General features: G+C 36.8%; 1 protein-coding gene and 1 long non-coding RNA gene across 2 annotated transcripts in view; one reads left to right on the forward strand and one right to left on the reverse strand.

Moving 5' to 3' along the window:
• TRPM5 (transient receptor potential cation channel subfamily M member 5) overlaps positions 1-18,254 on the reverse strand; it is a 46,311-nt gene extending 28,057 nt beyond the window's left edge. The window contains exons 1-11 of the mRNA XM_087950876.1: positions 18,143-18,254; positions 17,113-17,293; positions 15,297-15,463; positions 14,923-15,094; positions 14,058-14,122; positions 13,190-13,381; positions 11,793-11,895; positions 10,789-10,907; positions 9,596-9,886; positions 6,863-6,970; positions 3,567-3,690 (exon numbers count right to left, since the gene is read on the reverse strand). Coding sequence (XP_087807002.1) covers positions 3,567-3,690; positions 6,863-6,970; positions 9,596-9,886; positions 10,789-10,907; positions 11,793-11,895; positions 13,190-13,381; positions 14,058-14,122; positions 14,923-15,094; positions 15,297-15,463; positions 17,113-17,293; positions 18,143-18,217 — 1,597 coding nt within the window. The 5' untranslated portion in view covers positions 18,218-18,254. The remainder of the gene's footprint in view (positions 1-3,566; positions 3,691-6,862; positions 6,971-9,595; positions 9,887-10,788; positions 10,908-11,792; positions 11,896-13,189; positions 13,382-14,057; positions 14,123-14,922; positions 15,095-15,296; positions 15,464-17,112; positions 17,294-18,142) is intronic.
• LOC148133291 (uncharacterized) lies at positions 26-16,560 on the forward strand. Its single transcript, XR_015746645.1, has 4 exons — positions 26-45; positions 10,847-10,985; positions 14,931-14,963; positions 16,526-16,560. It is a non-coding gene; the product is annotated as an uncharacterized LOC148133291 (long non-coding RNA).
• Positions 18,255-20,071: the final 1,817 nt, after the last annotated feature.

The raw sequence follows: 20,071 nt of genomic DNA on the forward strand, positions 1-20,071 counted from the left end.
TGCCAAAGCAAAAAGTAAAGATGAAGATCAAGTAAACAGAATGAGGTATAAGGACTATGATTTGAATCCAGCTACACGTGTTTTAAGTAGAGATGTTGATCTAGACAAAATTACAGAGTCCATTTATGCCCTTTCATATACTGCCCTGGCACAGAAATCTTTCATTTCTACTATAAGTGGTTCTAAAATGCCAAGATCCATTACAAACCTCCTGCTTCTAATTATTTTAAGGCTTTCTCCCCAGATAACTGGGCTCAGATTACAGAATTAATGCTAAAAATGAAGCCCATGAAAAGGCAATCAAGATAATCAAAGCACATTAATTTTATTTCCTCCTATTATCCCAATAAATGTAAAGCAAAAAAGTAAAACATATATAGTAAATATATACATATTTGTAAACATATTGTATACTTTTTTTTTGCTTTACATTTATTGGGATAATGGGGCTGGACAGAATAAATAACCATGTTTCCCTTTGGAATAAAAATAACTGTGTTTCCCTTTGGAATGTACAGTATTTACTATTGTAAAGGAGATCTTAATAGTCATCTAATCCAGCCTCTGATTCCACTTCATTTCAACCAGTGGTCCCCAACCATTCTGGCACCAGGGACCGATTTTGTGGAAGACAATTTTTCCACGGGGGGAATAGTTTCATGTGCAACTTAGATCCCACGCATGCCAGATAAAGTTTTGCTCGCTTCTCTCAGGGGTGGGATTCAAACTTTTAACAACTGGTTCTATGGGTGTGGCTTAGGTGGTAGGCATGGCTTGGTGGTCATGTGACTGGGTGGGCGTGGCTTGGTGGTCATGTTATTGGCTGGATGTGGCCAACTCAGTATCACTCACATCGAGGCACGCATCTCCTCGCCTGGCCTCTCATGACTGTGGGGATGCTGTAACAGTCGTAAGTGTGAAAAATGGTCATAAGTCACTTTTTTCAGTGCCATTTTAACTTTGAATGGTCATTGCACACAAGCAAAGTACCAGCAAAGGAGGGGGGAAAAACTCCAAAGAAGTTCCTGAGACAGGAAGTCTAGTCCTGCCAAGAATGTAATCAGGGTTAACAGAGAAGCAGTTTCTGTAAGCAACACCAGAATGTTTCCTTCCTGCCTTCCTTACAGGATTAGGCCAGTAATTTCTTCTAACAACCGGTTCTCCGAACAGCTTAGAATGTTAACAACCGGTTCTAGCGAATAGGTGTGAACTGGTAGAATCCCACCCCTGTCTTCTCTGCTGTTTGTGTTACCCAGTTCCCAACAGGCTGCAGACCAAGGCCCAGAGATTGTGGACCCCTGATACAGACTATGCAGAAAGAGACGCCATAGTTAAAAACAAAGAAAACCACTCATAGATCCTGGAGAATTATTTTGGCCCATTTTCTGTATCCCTTTGAAAACACCAATGACCCACCTCAGTTTCACTGCAACATTTAGATTGAAATGGAACCAATTTTAGTCAAGACTAGTGGCTGCTGGAAACTGGCCCAACTCCACAATTCCCCTTCTAGAATTCTTTCACTATCTGGATGGTCTCATACAAATATTCTTCTACAGAAAAATCTTGGAGCAGCTGCTCATATAAAGAAATAAAATAAAGCTGTTGAAGATTTTTCATTTCAGGATCCCACAAGCTTGTAAAATATAGAAGCTACTTGTAAAAAAAAAAAAAGGAAGTCAGTGATTTTTAAAATCCAAACTTCAGCTGTATCCTCCCTGGTAATTGAGAGATTTGTCTGTTTTTAAATGCTATTTTCACACAATTCTTCTTACTTTATAAAGAAGGAAGTTCTCAAAATATTTGCATTCCAAACCTAGAATGAACAATAGGAGGAAACGGTGCTTATCTTAAAGTAGGGGGTTTCTTTACTTTCACTGAGGGGCAGAAAGATTGCAGGGGAGAGGACAACAGCTAGACCAGAGAAAAGAGAAAGAGGCATGTTTGTCTCTTATTTAGGAAAGTGAAAAGATCTCATTCAAGCCAGATCCATAAAATACAAATGAACACCTTGGAGGGTTTCACAAGAACAGGCAAGTGATGAAATGAGTGTTGTGATGTGATGACATAAACTCTCTAATTCCACACAACTTCACAATAAATGTGTGGCAGGGTGGAATGTCATAATTTTGAGGTCTTCATTGCTTAGGAAGGGATGCTATTGCTTTGGCTTTGCGATATAGTACTTATTTTGTGTGAGGCTTCTGTTTTCATTCCTTGGATCTCTAACCACAGATAGAGACTCAGGATAGCTTCAGCTAGAGCAAGGGTTTTCAAACTTGACAGCTTTAAGACTTGTGGCTTTCAGCTCCCAGAATTCCTGAGCTAACATGACTGGAGGAGGAATTCTGGGAGTTGAAGTCCACAAGTCTTAAAGCTGTCAAGTTTTGAAGACCCATGAGCTAGAGGTATACAACATACTCTCTTCCCAATTCTATGTCCCACCCAGCTCATTTTTAAAAAGTTGTTTTCTGGTTAAATACATGTGGCTTCAATAAATACAGGTAGTCCTCAACTTACAACAGTTCATTTAGTGACCATTCAATTTACAACGGCACTGGAAAAAAGTGACCATTTTACGCACTTACAATTGTTGCAGCATCCCCAATGGTCATGTGATGAAAATTCAGCCGCTTGGTAACTGTCCCATATTTACTATGGTTGCAGTGTCCCAGGGTCATGGGATTACCTTTTGGGACTTTCTGATAAGCAAAGTCAATGGGGAACTCAGATTCACTTAACAACTGTATGGCTATCATAAACAAATGCTGTTTATGCATTTACAAGTGATTCACTTAACAACTGTGGCAAGAAAGGGTAACATTTGCTTAACAAGTGTCTGACTTAACAACAGAAATTCTGGGCTTTGTTGAAGTGATAAGTTGAGGACTACCTGTATTCTTTAAAAAAGAAAAGCTGGTTGAGGACTACAACATGCTATTTTGTTCAGCAACAGTCTTACTAACCAATAAAATATTATAAAGGTAAATGAAGATATAGAATGTATCATGGCAGGCTAGAGTGGAAGACAGGGAATAATCTCCCCAGATTGTCTTCTGGAAATTGTTTTTGGAACTTGCCATCTCCATCATCTTAAAGTCATTTATTGAACATAGAAGCACTGCTTTGAAGAAACATGACAGGTCAGAAAGAGAGACAGAGCAAGAGAGACAGAGCAAGAGAGAGAGAGAGAGAGACCAATACATACATACATACATACATACATACATACATACATACATACACCCCCACACCTCCACACCCCCATATAGGTTTCTTGTTTGAGAATAAGATATTCATTGACATTCTTGTCTTGTAATCCTTAGCATCCATCTAAGGAGTTATACCATTTGGAGCACTGATATAGCAATAGCAAGAGCACTTAGACTTATATACCACTTTATAGTGCTTTACAGCCCCCTCTAAGTGGTTTACAGAGTCAGCATATTGCCCCCAACAATTTGGGTCTTCATATACCAATATACCAATCCTGATTGTAAGAAGGGAAATCTGCCAGACTGTGACCGGTACAGGCATGAATCTCTGGGCAGGCTGCATCTACCTACCCACTGCAAGCTGTTCATATTTTGCTTCTTTCATTCTGTGCACCACTTCTGCTTTGGTTTCCAAGTGGGACATCTGTCGTACTATTTGACAAGCAGCCAGAGCTGCAGCAACTCCTTCTGGACCCTGAAGAAGAAAATATATAGAACTACTGTACTTAAATACTATGTTACCCAAATTCAGTCAAATGTATAACTGTAGAGTTTCAATGCCTTTTATGAAGCAGAAAACACTATACATGCATTCGCATGATTGGTGTAGCAAAACCAACTAGGTCTCACAAGTGTGTGTGTGTGTGTGTGTGTGTTTGTGCCTTCAAGTTGGGGTTGATGCTTAATGTTTGGACAAGTTCCTGCAGCTTTCTTGGCAAGAGTTCAGAAATGGTTTGTCATTTACTTTTTCCTAGGACTGAGAGAAAGTGTTTGGCCCAAAGTCACCAAGCTGACTTTGTGGCAGGACTAGAACTTATGGTCTCCCAGTTTGTAGCCTGATGCTTTAACCACTGCACACAACTGTCTCTCTACTATGTCTCGTTTGGCCTTTTAAAGTCTTACACATAGCATATGCTTATGTTCAGCAGAGTGAACTTGGTCAAGAGTTGAAAAGGAAAGGTAGGCCCCATAATGAAAATTCCACAAATCCTTTCAGCTTGAAATGATCATAATCAAAGACATTTCAATTTGGCAAAGTTGAATTTTGCATTTTTCAAAAGCTGCATCCAAAGCACATCTTTCTTGTATGAGAACAAGAAGGGTAAAAAGCATAAGCATTTTGGCCCAGTCACCCATGCCATATTAAACCCTCATGCTAAAAACAAGGCTCATGGCAAGGAGAAAAGTTCATAGGAGGCAGTGGTTAAATCAGCCAAATAAAGAACAATGAGAAAAACATAAGCCCTGCTAGATCAGGTCAAGGTCTACTATTCCACTTTAATCCAACATTTTGCTTCTCTTCATGATCAACCAAACCCCACTGGGATTCTTATGAACAATTAATCAGGTTAAATGTTATTTAAACTGTTTATAGATGATTTAAGCCTCATGCACATCATCCTAAAATATTAAGGTAGAAGGAAAGAGTCCCTAAAATCATCTACTGGCATTTGTAGCTTTTAAATGCTTCACTATATGAAATAAATCCTGACAGTCAAAGTACAACTTCACTCCCATTTAGCACGATATAGACCATTGGTCAGTGTTTAGGGTGCCTCAGATATAGTTTTTGCTGGTATGGGGTTTTTAAAAACCAAATGCCACCAGAAAGAACTATTCTCAAATTCTTCTCAATGGATTCTTTTTACTGTACTGTACCATTATGATCTGAAAGTGCTATTTAGAAGGGCATTTTGTGTAATTCTTTTCAACCACAATTTCAACAACGAAGTTACAAGAACCTTCAACTTTTTGTTCCTTTTCAAAGACTCTCAGAGATTTCTGCTTCTGCTGTAAATTGTGAATCTAAACTCTTGTTGGCTCTTGTTGAAACATGACAGAAGCCCCCAAGCTTTGTAAAAAAAAGGGGAAAAAAATCTGGAAAATACTGGCAGGATAGGGCTTCTGGTTTTGGTTTTGTGTACATTTGTCTGTTTTTTTGTTTGGTTTCTGACTAAAGGAAACAATGTGTTTAAACCTTTACTCTTAAATGTGCAAAAACAGAAATACTACAAGATTTCCTGCTTGACTGTGAAATCAACAAGAGGCATGCTCAGATTATTTTTAGATAGATAGATGGATGGATGGATGGATGGATGATAGAATGAATTCTTCACTAGCCAAGCGTGATTGGACACACAAGGAATTTGTCTTTGGTGCGTATGCTTTCAGTGTATATAAAAAGAAAAAAAAATACATTCATCAAGACTCATAAGATCATACTAGGAAACAAATAAAACAATAAAAATCATAAAGATACAAGCAACATGGTAATAGTCATAAATGGGAGTAGATAAGTAATTGGAAGGATGAGAAGAATAATAGTAATACAGTCTTAGTAAATAGTTTGACAATGTTGTGGAAATTAGTTCTTTAGCAGAGTGATGGAAGTGAAATGTTAAATCTAGTTAGTTAAGTAATCAGTCTGCTACGCTATGGCCCTTGAGAGAAGACAACATCTCAAGAATTGTGTGTGTGTGTGTGTGTATGATGAGAGAGAGGGAGAGAGAAGGAGGGAGGGAGGGAGAAGAGGAGGAGGAGGAAGAGGAGGAAGATTTTGTGTCTTTCTTTAGTCAAAATAGGGTCATTTATTCATTTCTTTTATTGATTTCAAGTTAATTTTTTATTTATTTGTATCCCACCTTTATTATTTATTTATTATTTTATTTTCAATGCAATTAATTTTATTATTATTTATTTGTTTTTATTTTATTATTGTTTATTATTATTATTTAAGTCAAAATGTCAAACGTATCCAACCTCCTACTATTTTTCCCACAAAAGCAACCATGTGAGTTGGGTCGGGCTGAAAGAAAATGACTGGCCCAAAGTCACACAGCTGTCTTTTGTGGCTACAGTGGAAATTGATCTCATGGTCTTCTGCTTTCTGTCCTGATGCCTTAACCACCAGACCAAAGAGCTCTCTTTTATGTCATTTTGGTCTCTACAAATCTAAGTGGCTTGCAGCAAAAATATCACCAACAATATACAAACAGGGTAGAAAAATATCAATAAATGAGTAAGTCCTTTAGAGTGGCAGTCCCTGATCAGCTCTGTAGTTAATCTATATTTGGAGCGGTGTTGACTTCTTCTTTCCCATTGGTTCAAGTAAAGCACAGTGACTGAAGTACGTTTGTGGGTTTATCAACAATAAACCACTAACTATATTTGAAACAAATATTTCCATGCCATTGTTCACATACTGTTTATAAATTGTTTTTATGCAGGATGACACAGTGGTTCAGCCAGCAAAGAACCTGAAAGAACTTGATAAACATATTAAGGTTTTCAATCATGACATTTTATATATTGCAATTTTGCAACATTGTTTTTCATTTGCATAAGTTATGGACTATCTTATAAAGAGTTGTCCCAAAAAGCAAGCTGTAAATCAATGTTTAAATCTAATGTTTACAAGCAGTTATATGCCCTTCAAAGGAAGATATAGAGTAGAATCCATAGGTAAGAAACAGAGCTGCATAATATTCTTTTGTGCTCATTTGGTTGTTTTCTCTAAAATTATTGCCCAACTTTAAATGTTGAAATATTTTCAGGGACAGACACAACAATTGCCTTTTAAGTCAAACATACACTAGAAACATACACACAGAGGGAAAAGGTTGAATTGTCTGCTTCTTGAACCTTACCATAGCCCAGAAGAGGTGCGCCATCTCGTGCCGGTTTTGAAGCACTGCCCATAAAAATAAATCTCTCCAAGGATTTTCACTTTTCTGATTCATATCAAGACTTGAGAACTTCCTTGCATTTGTATTGCCCTAAATAAATCAACAATTTACCACTTCAAAAACTATCTTTTTAATCTACGATGCCACAGCTGGCTTGTTGTAAACATCTAAATCTAATAGATAAATCAACTGGGGCTTTTACACAATAGTTTTTCTAAACAGTAATTCTCTGTTCTTGAGCAAACCTTGATTAGAATTCAGGTATACAATAAACTTATACTATCCTTTTACCTTAATTTTTGGCTATTCTCATTTACATTAAAAATTTTCCCCCAAATGGTAAGGGGGGGGGGACATTTTGGTAAAATCAGCATAGATACCTTGACATATATGATGCCTCTCCAGGTGCTATAGTTATAGAGACAAACCAGATGCACCTGTGTTTGATGGTTCTTTATATTGCAATGGCTCTCTAATATAATTGGGTATCGGTTGCAAATCTCACACTGCATTTCTGTCTGCACAAATACATATACACATGTTTCCCCGGCTGTCTTAAAGTTGTTATTGGCAGGATTATGAGACAATTCATTCCATTAAATTAAGACAGTTACTGTATCCTAAATGAATAGGAATAGGTATTGGAATTTCCTGTATGGGGTATCATATAAAGAAGTGGAAATTAATTGCAAAACCTAACTTTCTGGAACATTGGATTCTATTTTGGGCTGGCAAAAACAAAAGCAGTTTCCACTAGACACTAATTCATTACTTTTATTAAAATTCAAGCAAGCTTCCACAAGTATAAGCCTAAGTGAGAACAAACTATTCTTCCATCTCTTATTTCAGCACAACCCTCCCCCAAATATTTCAGCATTGAAATTCAGAGGGATGGTTCACAGGTTATTGTTGTCCACTGAAGATATGGTATGCCCTCAGTAAAAATGTTGTGATATTATTATTTTTTGTATAACTGAGAACAAGTCTTCCCGATGCATTCTCTTCTCTGTGTAGGATTTTCAGCTTCATCTCAGAAGCAATAGCTTGGAAAAAAATGTTAAGAGATTATGAGCAGATAGACAGGAAAGCAAAACAGTCCTGCTAAGCAGAAAAGCACAGGTAGTGTTTTCATCTGTACTTCCAATGGGAGTGTTACAGTACCTTTTGAAGCCTACTTATGTTAAGATATATTTTGTTAGTTCAGTTTTCCAATATCTGCCTTACTGTTTCCCCCAAAATATGATCTACCCTGAAAGTAAATCCTAGTTTGATTTTTACATATGCTCCCAATATAAGCCCTAACCCCAAAATGAGCCCTAATTAAGATCCCGCCCACTCCAGAATGGATGGGTAAAAATTAAGCTAGGATGGGGAAGGGAGGTGGCCCTACTACTTACCTTCAAACAGTTGTAGCCAGGCCTCACACCCCCTGACACCTGCCTTGCTGACCCAGTTCTTCTGCAGCCGGCAAGATTGGCAAGGCTTTCCTGAAGGCCTCTGTAGCTTATAACAAGCCTCCAGATAGACACAGAGCTCTGTTATTGGCTGCAGAGGCCTTCAAGAAAGCCTTGCCAACTGCAGAAGAAGACATTCCTGAAGGCCTCTGGCAATGAAAAGGAGGCCAGGGGTGATGTGCGCAAGTGAGGTTAGTCAGTGAATGACATCCCCCCAAAATAAGACCTGGTGTCTTTTTTGGTGGTGTTAGGAATGTAAGTCACCTAACAGTTGGGTTGGAAAATATATAAACCTGGATAGACATTTTAATACTGTTTCTTTAAGGAAATGCTAAAATTGTAATTGGGTGTGGTTCCTCAAACAGCCATAAGATGGAGCCAGAAACCTGGGTTGTTTTGTTCTTCTCCTGTTGCTGAGAGTGTTGCTGTTCCTTATTGACTATTGACTGATCATAGTTCTTCTTGGATTTGATGTAAGTCTGTTACTGAACTGTTTTTGATACTGGACTTTGATATTTGGATTATCCCTGGACTGAAAACTGACTGCTTTAACCGTGAATGACTTGGACTGTTTTGTTGAACTTTGCTTAACTGTTTTACTGGAAGTAAAAACTTACATTTTACTATACAGTGTGGCTGTGTGCTCTGTGTGTGTGTTGTTCTTCACTACTCTCACTACGTCTCTCTGTGTGCGCTCATTCTCCTAACAGGGAATTACCTCAACAGGTGGCAAAAAAAATATATAAGACAGGGTCTTATTTTTGGGAAAACACGGTACTTATTTGCCCAAAGACATTGAGTTGGGTTGGGGTGCAATGTAGACTAGCCTCCTTGTGGTGCGCCTGGGCAATGTGATTTTGTCACGGCTAAATATTCTGGCTGGTGGACTTCACAAGGATATCCCACCAAGAAGAAACAGCATGAATACAACTGCTTTTTTTCAAAACCAATGATGTATTCTGTTATACCATACAGAATAAATTGAGTTGAGTGGCATATAAGTTCACTAAATTATTATTATTACTTCTCAGGGAATTTGACACTAGAAGTTGGCCTTGAAGACAGGATTTCAAGGTCTGACTAGGACTATTTCTACTGGGCTTCCTTTGAGTATACCATTCAAAGGAACCATTACATGCTTTTTGGTTCTGAAAGTATTTTAGTTATGCCTTAGAGTTCTAAGACCTCAAAAGGTATTATGTTCATCATTAAACACAATTTATATTAAAACACTCACCACTTTCTTCTTTCCTCCAGGTTTTTTGTCATGGTAAAAACCTCTGCAGGCATCATGTAGAAAATCTTTCAGTACCCTGGAAACTTCATGAAGAGTGAAGACATCTTCCTTGTTATGTTTTTTAAATAGAAGCTTATGGAGGAGAGACTTTGAGGAAATGTTACAGTACAGGGTCTGAAGACGGCTATATGTTAGGAAGTCATATATGTTGGCCCCATTATCAATGAACAATTTCACAAACTCTGGCTTATCATTCACCAGGGCATCCATCAACACTTCCTCTAAATCACATGACTAGAATAATAACAAATGCAAAAAAAAAAACCCCCCATCATTATAATAGATATTACAATTAGGAACTGTATCATTCTTTCCAACATATTATGCTTCGTGGAAACCATAAGACTATAAGAAATTGTTTTATACTGCAAATCATCTCTCTGAACTGAGCTATAATTGGACAGGAACAAGAATGCAAGAAAAAATAATTGTCTGTCCAACTTTTCAATCCATCCTGCACAAAAAAAATGTTCAATTAAAAAGCTTATGAACTACCATACAAAAATTGTCTGCCAATGATGCAACATGCAGAGAGCATTCTATATTACAAGTTAGTACACAGTCCTCAAGGCAATGTTTTACATTGCATCTTGAGAAACCTCACTACATGGTTTATGTATATGTATAAACGCATTCAGCCACTGATGATTCAGTTGAGGATTTGAGTCATTATCTGATTACATTAACTATATGGAGCAACTTGTACGTCCTGGGTGAAAAAGCCCAATATGTATCAATTAGTACAGCAGCCCCCAACCTTTTGGGCACCAGAGACCAATAGCATGGAGAGAAGTTTTTCCATGAAGTGGAGGGGATGTGATTTCATGTGCTCCCTGCATCCCACATATGGGGCTTCACTTGTTTGTGTGGTCTGGTTTCTGGCATGCTGCAGCCTGGTGCTAGTCCATAGACCAGGAGTTGGAGACCCCCGAATTAGTATATCTACCAAAATGTATTAGAGCCATGACAGATAATTTTCCAATGGATATCAAATAAATTAAAATGTAGGTGGACTCATTATGCAATAACTCCAGTTCATGAATTCCCAGTTCTAAGTTTGGAAGCACATGATAGATCTGTATTGCCAAAACTATATAAATAATTGAAAGATAAGTTTTAAAAAGAAGGATTTTTACCTTCCACTCCACATCTCCATTGAATATTTCACTTTTAGCTATATCCACTCTATTCCAGGCTACAGCCAGCTTGAGTTCATCCAGGTATTCTTGAGCTTCCTGACTATGACTCTTACAAGCTGTCACAAACATAAAATAAGAATAAATTCACAGTGGAGGTTACTCAGAGTCCATAAATTCAATGGCTTTACTGCCAAGTAAGTATACACAACTTTGTAACCTCAATCTTTCAAGGAAATAATGTGCTTCAAGTCTACATTGTATTGTACGTTTTTTCTGATTTATTTTAAAATGGTTTGCCCTACTATTTCAGATGGCCTTCATTTGCCAGTTATGTTTTAGATCTGCCAGTTTAGCCTAAATACTTTAAAGTGTTTTGATGGGACAGAGTTGGGTGGATATTTAATTCACTCAGAAAACTTAATGATTTAATTAAATTAGAGAAGCAATCAGTTAATAGGTAAAAGTGTTCAGCTATAATTGTGCATTTTTAATTTCAACCTTCTTGTTCTGTGTAGATGGTTTATATATCAAAAACATGATAATACAGAAAAAAATGTTATCTTTTTTTAAAAAAGGGCCCAGGTGTGAGCATGTGCCTTTTCCCAGTTCCAAGCATGAATTTGTAGGGTACATTATCCAACATTATTTTAAGTTGCTACAAAAAAACTTAGACAGTCAGCTAATTAACCACTGCATGGAAGCATGCAAATACTTGATGGCACATAATCAATTAATCTTGGCAATGCTCATAGTTCTTTTCGAATATAAAAATGGCTATGTCATTTTCTCAGCAAGCCTTTGATTTGCAATTGATGATTATTAAAATAGTAGCTTAATATTTTTAAAGCTTAAATTGGAATTGGTTTGTGAATTGATGGGATTTATATCTTGTGTGATTCACTATTCGGATTATGTTTAAAGTAAGATATTCTGTACATAAAGCAAGTGAGATTTATGTTTGTGTTTTAACAAATAAACAGCATTGATTAAAAGTATGCTACCTTTAACCAGGGCTTTCAAAATAACTGTGTCCAATTCTTCTGAACCTTCTTGTTCAAAGTAATGCATAGTTAGAAGCTGCTCCTGAGTGATAATTCTTCGGATCTAAAGGGTTAAAGCAGACAACTGGTTTCCAACAGTTAAAATTACAGATTATTCATGCTTTGATTATATTACATGCCAAGGGTTATGAGAGGCAAAATAAAGCAAGCCATGGTCTCTGGGGCCCACTTAAAAGAAGAATAAATACTAGCCTTGTCTGGAAATACTCAGGGCATGTAAATGAGCCAAACTCTTTGAAGTTTACTATAATTACTTCCAAAATTAGATTCTTTTTAATATGTTCTGCTTAGAGCTGCCTTTAAATCTAGTTCAAAAAGTTGTTGCTTAGATGCTGGTGGGAGATAAGCGGCTAGTCTGCAGAAGCACCTAAATTGGCAGTCAGTTAGATGGGCAAATTGATAATGGGTTAAGTCTCTGGATGGATTACCTACGCGAGTGATGGTGAACCTATGACATGTGTGTCAAAAGTGACACACCCAGAACATTTGGGGTGATACACCAATGTTCACGAACACCTGAAAACAACTATTCTCTAAAGTATGCCTCATTCTCATGTGATTTTTGGAAGCTGTGGAGGCAACACAACAAAGGGATGGGCAGTCACATGGCCCCTGGATCTTCCCCCATGGCCTAGTGGAAGGTCATAGAGAGGCCCCTATTTTTCTTTTTCACTTATTTTCAGGGTGTTGATACTCAACAGCATTTTAGCTTTTGTTCTTTTATGTGTCAGTGTTCCAGAAAACCTCCACTCCAATAAATAATTGTGAGACAGACATCCTCTCAAAAGTTCTTTTTTATTTGGGTAGTAAACTGGCACATCTGGGAAATCCCGAATCTGAAAGTTCCGGGTTTCCTTGCAATAAGTAAAAAATTACAAATCCACCCCCTGCACCCATCATCGCATCACATGCCCCAATCACCATCTGTCCTAGCTTGAGACGTCCCCTCAACTAGGTGCAGAATAACATGACCTTGACTTAGAAGAAGAATGCTATTATGTCTAACCACGTACACTCCAAGAAATTCCTCCCTCCCATTTTCCCAGGCTCAATGATGTGGCAGTGCGGAAGCATCTGGTGCTAATATGGCTTCCAAAGCTGACATTAAGGCTGTTATATTTTACCTTTATAGGATGGTTTTATTGATATCTTTTATCATCTGTATATTTCCTAAGATATAATGTCTTGGGCATGTTTGTTTGTTTTCTTGAAAAGTCATATATTTAGTGGAGAGGGGATAGATTTGAGATAGACAGAAGACAAAGAAGAAACGGAGATGTTCCCAAAATATTTTTACAGTCCTTTCATGCATTTGATGTATTAAGAAATTAACTCACCATTTCAGTCCAATGTTCAGTCTCATTCGAAGTGAAATTTTCTGTGGGGAACTTTTGTTTTAATTGTTTTTCTACTACTTCTGGCACAATTAAGTGTGGCTCACTCATCAGGGCAGCTAAGATATCAGCTATACCACCAGATCCAGCCAAAATAAGACAAGGGATAGAATTTTTCAACCCCCTGAAAATTCGCTAGTGAAACAAAAACAAATAGGGTCATATATGTTCACACCAAAGAAAACCACATAATTGTATTCAGAGGAATTTATATCAAACCCAGAATTCAGAATTCACTGAATTCAGAGGAATTTATACCAAACCCTGTCAGGTTGCAGCAGGGGCTGATCTGGTAAGGAATTTGGAAGGAAGACTAGAAAATTGCATAGCTGCAGTCTAGATTGAAAGTTTTTCAAAATCCCAATGACGTCAATGGCAAACAATCTATGAAGATCAGATCAAACATTAAATGAAGTAAACTTTAAAAGAAAAGGAAGGGATTCCAATGATAATCCCTGTAAGAACATGGTACCCATGGACATCCTGTGCCGATGCTTAGACAAGACTAATATAACATTTCCTGTACTCCATATTTAGAGAGCTACTAGACAGCCATTTTGATCAACATAACCAAGCTTATTTCTTCCTCTTCCATTATTACATTTAACTAAATAAGGAACTGAAAATTGTTCTGGTCTCTTATTCTGTGATATTCTAACTGGACTTTATCCAGGAGCTATATTATATACTTCACTTTTAAGCAATCCACCCACATAGGCCCCTGTGTTCAGAATCCTCTGTTTCTTGCCCAGCACTAGAATCTTTGTATAGTTAGAATTTTTATGACAACAAAAATTGTTCATTTGCTTACCTCAAGAATGTGAGGTCTTCCATTCACAAGTAAACAGAGAACTGGGATTTCAATGCTACCTGTTCCTGAGTTAATATATTATAAAATATGTAATAAATATCTCACAAAATTCAAAATATCTATTTACTAATTCAGCTGATTATTTGCTTCTAATCAGTTTATGCCCAATATCATCTCTGCTTGACCATGCTACAAAATAGCAGAAGGACCTAAACAATATTTGTACAGATCACTCATCACTCTAAGTTGTAATGGATTTTGTTGACTTTGGCTTAAGTAAGAGAGATAGATGTGTGTGAGAGATGTTCAGGGGGAGAGGGAGAGATATCCAAGTATGAGGAGTGATGAGCTCAGGTAAGATTCAATGCCCAAGAATAACATGTGCTGATGCTCAGCAAAGACGAAATTCATTAAGAAACTAATACTACTTGAAAACCATCTTTTGAGAGGAAATCAAATGTCTAATACAATCGTTTGCTTCTTATATGTTGCTACCACATACAGCATATATCATCCCTTCTTGTTTGCCTTCTTATCTCTTTAGCTTCTTCATACATATAAAACAGTTACATTTTACATGTGGATTACTGCATTCTCTGTTATGAGCAATCATATAGACTTATATGTTTATGGAGTATATGAGCACACACTCTCAGTTACTGAATATTTTTCTAAACCAAACAAATTATACAGGTATGATATTAGCTGCCAGATTTACATTATCTGCGAATTGGTCTTATTGATTTCAATGATTGTGTTCTAATTAAAGTAAATCTGACTCTGTCCAATCATTAAGCAACAACAACCCCCTGAAAATATCAGACATCCAAATAACAGCCTTTCTTGTCTTTTTTTTTGGTCTTACCTCCATAGTTAGTACGCTGTTCTGAAATATGTTTCTCCAAGGTAAGTTGTAGCTTTGTTATCCCATCTGGCTCACTCTCTTCCACCAAAATGAAATGGGAATGGTGATTGTCAAGGGAATACAAAGGCCCTTGGACATTATTATCAGTTTTGTGGCTTATGAGAATGTCATTCTATAAAAAAGAAGATATCACTTTTCACACAAAAGCAAATTGTCCTTCTGGACCATGTCTGGTTAATATGATTAAATCATATGTTGCATGTAATAATTTCTATCAAATGAAAGTCTTCTTAGCAAGTTCCCAGAGCATTACATGTTCTTAAGTATCCTCTATACATATATTTTCCATACTTTTGCCAATGAAAAAAGGGTACCTTGACATTATCCAGAAGATCTCTCTGCTGTATTTTCTCCAGGGAAGTTATTCCTATTGCAACTACCTTTACTGTAGACGAAGTACTTGTCAACATATGATCTTGGACTGCTTGCCCAATGTGTTTTGTTATTCCAACATGCAGACCACTTGTAAAAATCCAAGCACCTGAAATGATTTATTTTTCAGCCTTGATATTAGATAAACTTAAGAACCAAAGGCATGTAGCATTACCTAATCCAGGTACAGGGATTAAATCTAGAGCTTGGGACAGAGCTTCATCTAATATGGATCGTTCTATATGAATTTGTTTAATTCAAACCAAAGCAAGATTCAGAGAAACAACTCTATTCCCTCATAGATTAACACAGGAAAACTGCAAATGGTTATGTAAGGAGAGAAAATACTCTGAAATACAGATGAGTCAATCAATCAAAATTAAACCTTACAATTTGGCTAAGATGTTGAGATCAGAAAGCCTAGGAACCTCAAAATGAGCTATTTGCTTCTAGGTATCCTACTTTGTTCTTTGTTCTCTCTCTGTCTTTCTCTGTGTCTCTTTCTCTCTCTGTCTCTCTCTCTCCCTCCCTCCCGCTCCCCCTCTCCATGTATGTTGGTATGTATGTTTGTATGTATTGATGTCTAGAATACTAGCTGTGAATTAAAGGCTGTAGGATTCATGATCATTTCCCTTTTTCACTATCTCCCTTGTCTTCAATTCTCAGTTTTCTCAATTTTCTGGGAAGAATTTAGCCCATTATGCATCTGTTAGCTCTTGCCCTTCTGTAAGAGGAAATTCCATCTCATTCCTCCAGAATAAAGATGCAAAGAGCAGGGTTTTTTTTTCTATAAATAGTGATAGCAGCAGCAACAAGTCAGGCCTACACAGCAAAGATGGTGAGGGGTTGCCATAACAGATAGTGGTTTAGGGATCCCCATTTGATAGAGCCATAGAGACTGACCCACCATATCCCCATGTGTCTGCATGTACAAATAGCCACACCATTATAGGCTGCACATTATTTTTCTCTGGCACAGAATAAATTCTGCAGTTAAACTCATGTGGGGATGAAGAGTACCAAATTTCATTAAAATTGATGCACAGGACTTTGAACTAACTCTTTCATTTTTTTTTAAGTACCTGTAAATGTGATGCTCTGAGACAGAGTGTGATGAAATATATTACAATTGTAGCTGCTCTGCTGAAAAACAACTTTTGTCATATTTCAGAAAGATATGATCAAGAGGCTGTATAAAAAGATGTGCAAGAGAAATGAAGATGTTCCTTCCTAAATGTAGCAAAACTGACTGTTGAGGATTGCAGCATGGATATATTTATCAGTTTAGACCAGGGCAGTTAAGAGAGACACAGCTAAGAAGTCATCATATGGCTTCTCTGATCAAAGACTGAAGGAAGGAAGCAGAGTGAAACCATGGACAGAATGATAAAATAAGGTTGTTTACTTGTGCCCAAGGATTTCACTACCATCCAAGATATGATGATTAGGTTGGAAAATGGTGACATGATTATAAAGGTAACTCTTTTTCGATCTTTTCATGCTCTTTTTAAGAGAAATTAAAATACTTCTAAGTGAAATAATCTGATTTCTAACAGCTTTGAGTCTTCTCAGAAAATTTAGCAAATTGAATCAACAAAAGCTGAAAAGTTTGAAGAGTCTCGGTATATTTTAGTATGTTAAATCTTTTGGAAATTTGGTCCTGTAGAGTCTTAACAATTAAAAAAGGTTAAAATTAAATAAGATGAAATTAAGATGAAAGACAATGCTATTTTTTTTCAGGAACAAAACAAAACAAACCTGTGCTTTGGGCAGCCTTAACCAATCCTTTCCTCAATGTATCACGTAACCAAGATTTCATCTGAAAGTGTTCTTCTTCTCCAACAAAAGAGACCACTAGATTGGGAGCAGGAAGGTTCCACTTTTTACTCATGAGGTCAAAAATAACTTCAGGATGGATGGCACATGGAACCTTAAGAAACTATAATCAAGACAAGGACATTCAGACAAAACACATGAAGAAAAAATAAGATTGTTGAAACCAGAAGCTGGCTTCTGTCTCACATGTAAATATAACTAGCAGATTATGGGCATTTTTTAATGGGGTTAGCTTCTAATATGTTGTTATCATGACTGTGAGACAAGGAAAGACCACAAAAGACTATTTTAAATAAGAGGAACTTGGGAACAACAGTGCTGTGTATCTACTTCATGCCCCTTCATTCTACCCCTTTGAAAAATGGCAGACTGTGGAAATCATTCTGATGGCTCCCATTATGTTGTCTTTTCAGTTCCCAGAATTCCCAAACTGCAAGGCCAAAGACTGGCTGGGAATTCCAGGAGCTGGTCCAACACATGATGAATCAAACACCAGATTAAAGAAGGCATTCAAGTAGCTGTATCTATAAACACCAAGTAGCGTATTATTTTTTCATCAGTGTCCCCATAGATCTTTCATCTATTCTAAGATAATAATTTCAGTTGTCCGGGTCATGGTGGTCCCAAAGGTGCTTTTTCAAGAGGCAACTGGACTTCCTGGTTTTTCTTTGAAGATGTTTTGCTTCTCATCCAAGAAGCTTCTTTAGCTCTTCAGAGAAAACCAGGAAGTCCAGTTGCCTCTTGAAAAAGCACCTTTGGGATTCCCCTTGTTTTGTGAGATTGCTACTGAATCTCAGTCTCTTTTGTGAACAAGAGTGCCCTGAATAAGCGTAAATCATGAGCATTGATACAAAATATTGTTTAAGGATCTCTTTTAGAAATATTCAGTGACAATATAGAATAGGAATAATATTCTACTGAATGTTGATCATGCTGAGAGGTTTTGTGGTACCTTTCCCTGTTTCTTTCCGGTAGCCAAGAAGTCAATTTCTCCAATACAATATTCTTTTTCTTCATTACTGTACATTTTATTCTGTGTATTCTGTTTCTGGGGTGCTGCAAAAATGTCCTGATTCAATTCTCTGAAAAAAAGAATGAGTTGAACTACTCAACTTTATACCAAATTGAAATTGGACATTTCAAGTACAGTAATATTTTTTAATGAATGTAATTGCAGGAACAATTGCAATTGCTTAAAAATTTATAGATTATTGATCTAAGCTTGCATAGAATAGCATAAGGGTGCTTAATGTAAAATTGAGCTTGGCTGAAATTTGGCAAAACTAAATGATATTGATTTGATCACAAGTAGATAATGCCACATGTGACACAAGTTGCAGGCTAGTACTTTCTTTTCCTCTTGCCAAACATTGTGAGAAATTCTCTGTTAATCAAACTCATGATGAGCAGCAGAGCTTGGTAGCTATTGACCCATCTGGTAACAACCATAGTGTATAAAAGATTGAAACTTGAAAAATAAGAAGAGTAAATGAGGTTAAAATGCTGTGAGAGAGTTTTGACTCTGGCTATTTGGTTATGTGACAGCTGATTATTGCCAGAGAAAAATAAAACTAAATTTAAGAAAATAGTATCTTAAAAATGTGAAAGGTAATACAAGAAGATATAGAATCAAGAATGAATGGGTGTTCAGTGAATGTAATTATTCTTTATTATAGTCCTTGTTTTATCCAAAATAAGAACATAATAACACCAAAGAAATACCATCAAGCTCTGGGCTCACTGAGGTCTTCAGTAAACTAGTAATACTATTTGCAAACTCTATAAGCCACAGTGATAGTGGGTGGAAAGAAGGATGTAAAACAACAAAAGAAAAGCACAACAACATGAGCCATGGTGGCATGGTGGTTAGAGTGCAGTACTGCAGGCTACTTCTGCTGACTGCTGTCTGTCTGCAGTTTGGCAGTTCAAATCTCACCAGGCTCAAGGTTGACTTAGTCTTCCATCCTTCTGAGGTAGGTAAAATGAGGACCCAAATTGTTGGGAGCAATATGCTGACTCTGCAAACCGCTTAGAGAGGGCTGTGAAGCGGTATATAAGTCTAAGTGCTATTGCTATTGCTAAGGTAGTTAGTGAACTGTACTAATGTAAACTATATTTAGCTTTTCTTTCTCCCACTCTTCTACTTCACATTTAATTTCTTTCTTCCAGTACCTAACAACCTTTTTCTGTATTTTGCATACTGTAATGTTTCTGAAAGGGAATTGCATGATAGATAATATATTGATACATGTATTGATGTATGCAGAACTATAACAGTGTTGCTTTTTATTATTTTCTCTCAAATCATTACAAAGAAACCTTACACTTTATTCCTCAAGACCAACTTTTCATTTGAGATGTTTTCTCTTCTTTTAAGGGTTTGGAAAACAAATATCTAGGGAAAATAGAAAGAGGAAAAATCAAGTTGTAGCAGATTGATTTTGGCAATTATTATTCCACAGTATAAAAAGTATTTGGCTACCAGGGAAATGGAGACCTGTAATGGAATAAGTTCTTTGCAGTAAATTCCCTCTTCGTGTCGGTTCTCATACCTTCCCCCCATACCCAAAAAAATTTGGAGGTCTAATGTATATTGCTAATCTTCAATAAAGATTCATGACACTAAAGTAAGCAGTAGAGACAGAAATGTTGCAATTATTTAATTATAGCAATTTTAATCCACTTTTTGTTAAATATATTTCCAAAGTGAAAAATTATTACGTGCAGTCTCATGCATACGTAATATGTAATTCCTAAATCTGTCTGCCAACTCCTAAGTCTCTCTCTTTCCCTATCATTTATCTATGCATGCATGCATGCATACATACATACATACATACATACATAATTGTTCTGTTCTAATTGTTCTGTTCTACCTGTA

Source organism: Notechis scutatus, chromosome 1 (assembly GCF_049901735.1).
Source record: "Notechis scutatus isolate UNSWTSFEM ecotype Mainland chromosome 1, rNotScu1.2, whole genome shotgun sequence".
NCBI classification, from domain to species: domain Eukaryota; kingdom Metazoa; phylum Chordata; class Lepidosauria; order Squamata; family Elapidae; genus Notechis; species Notechis scutatus.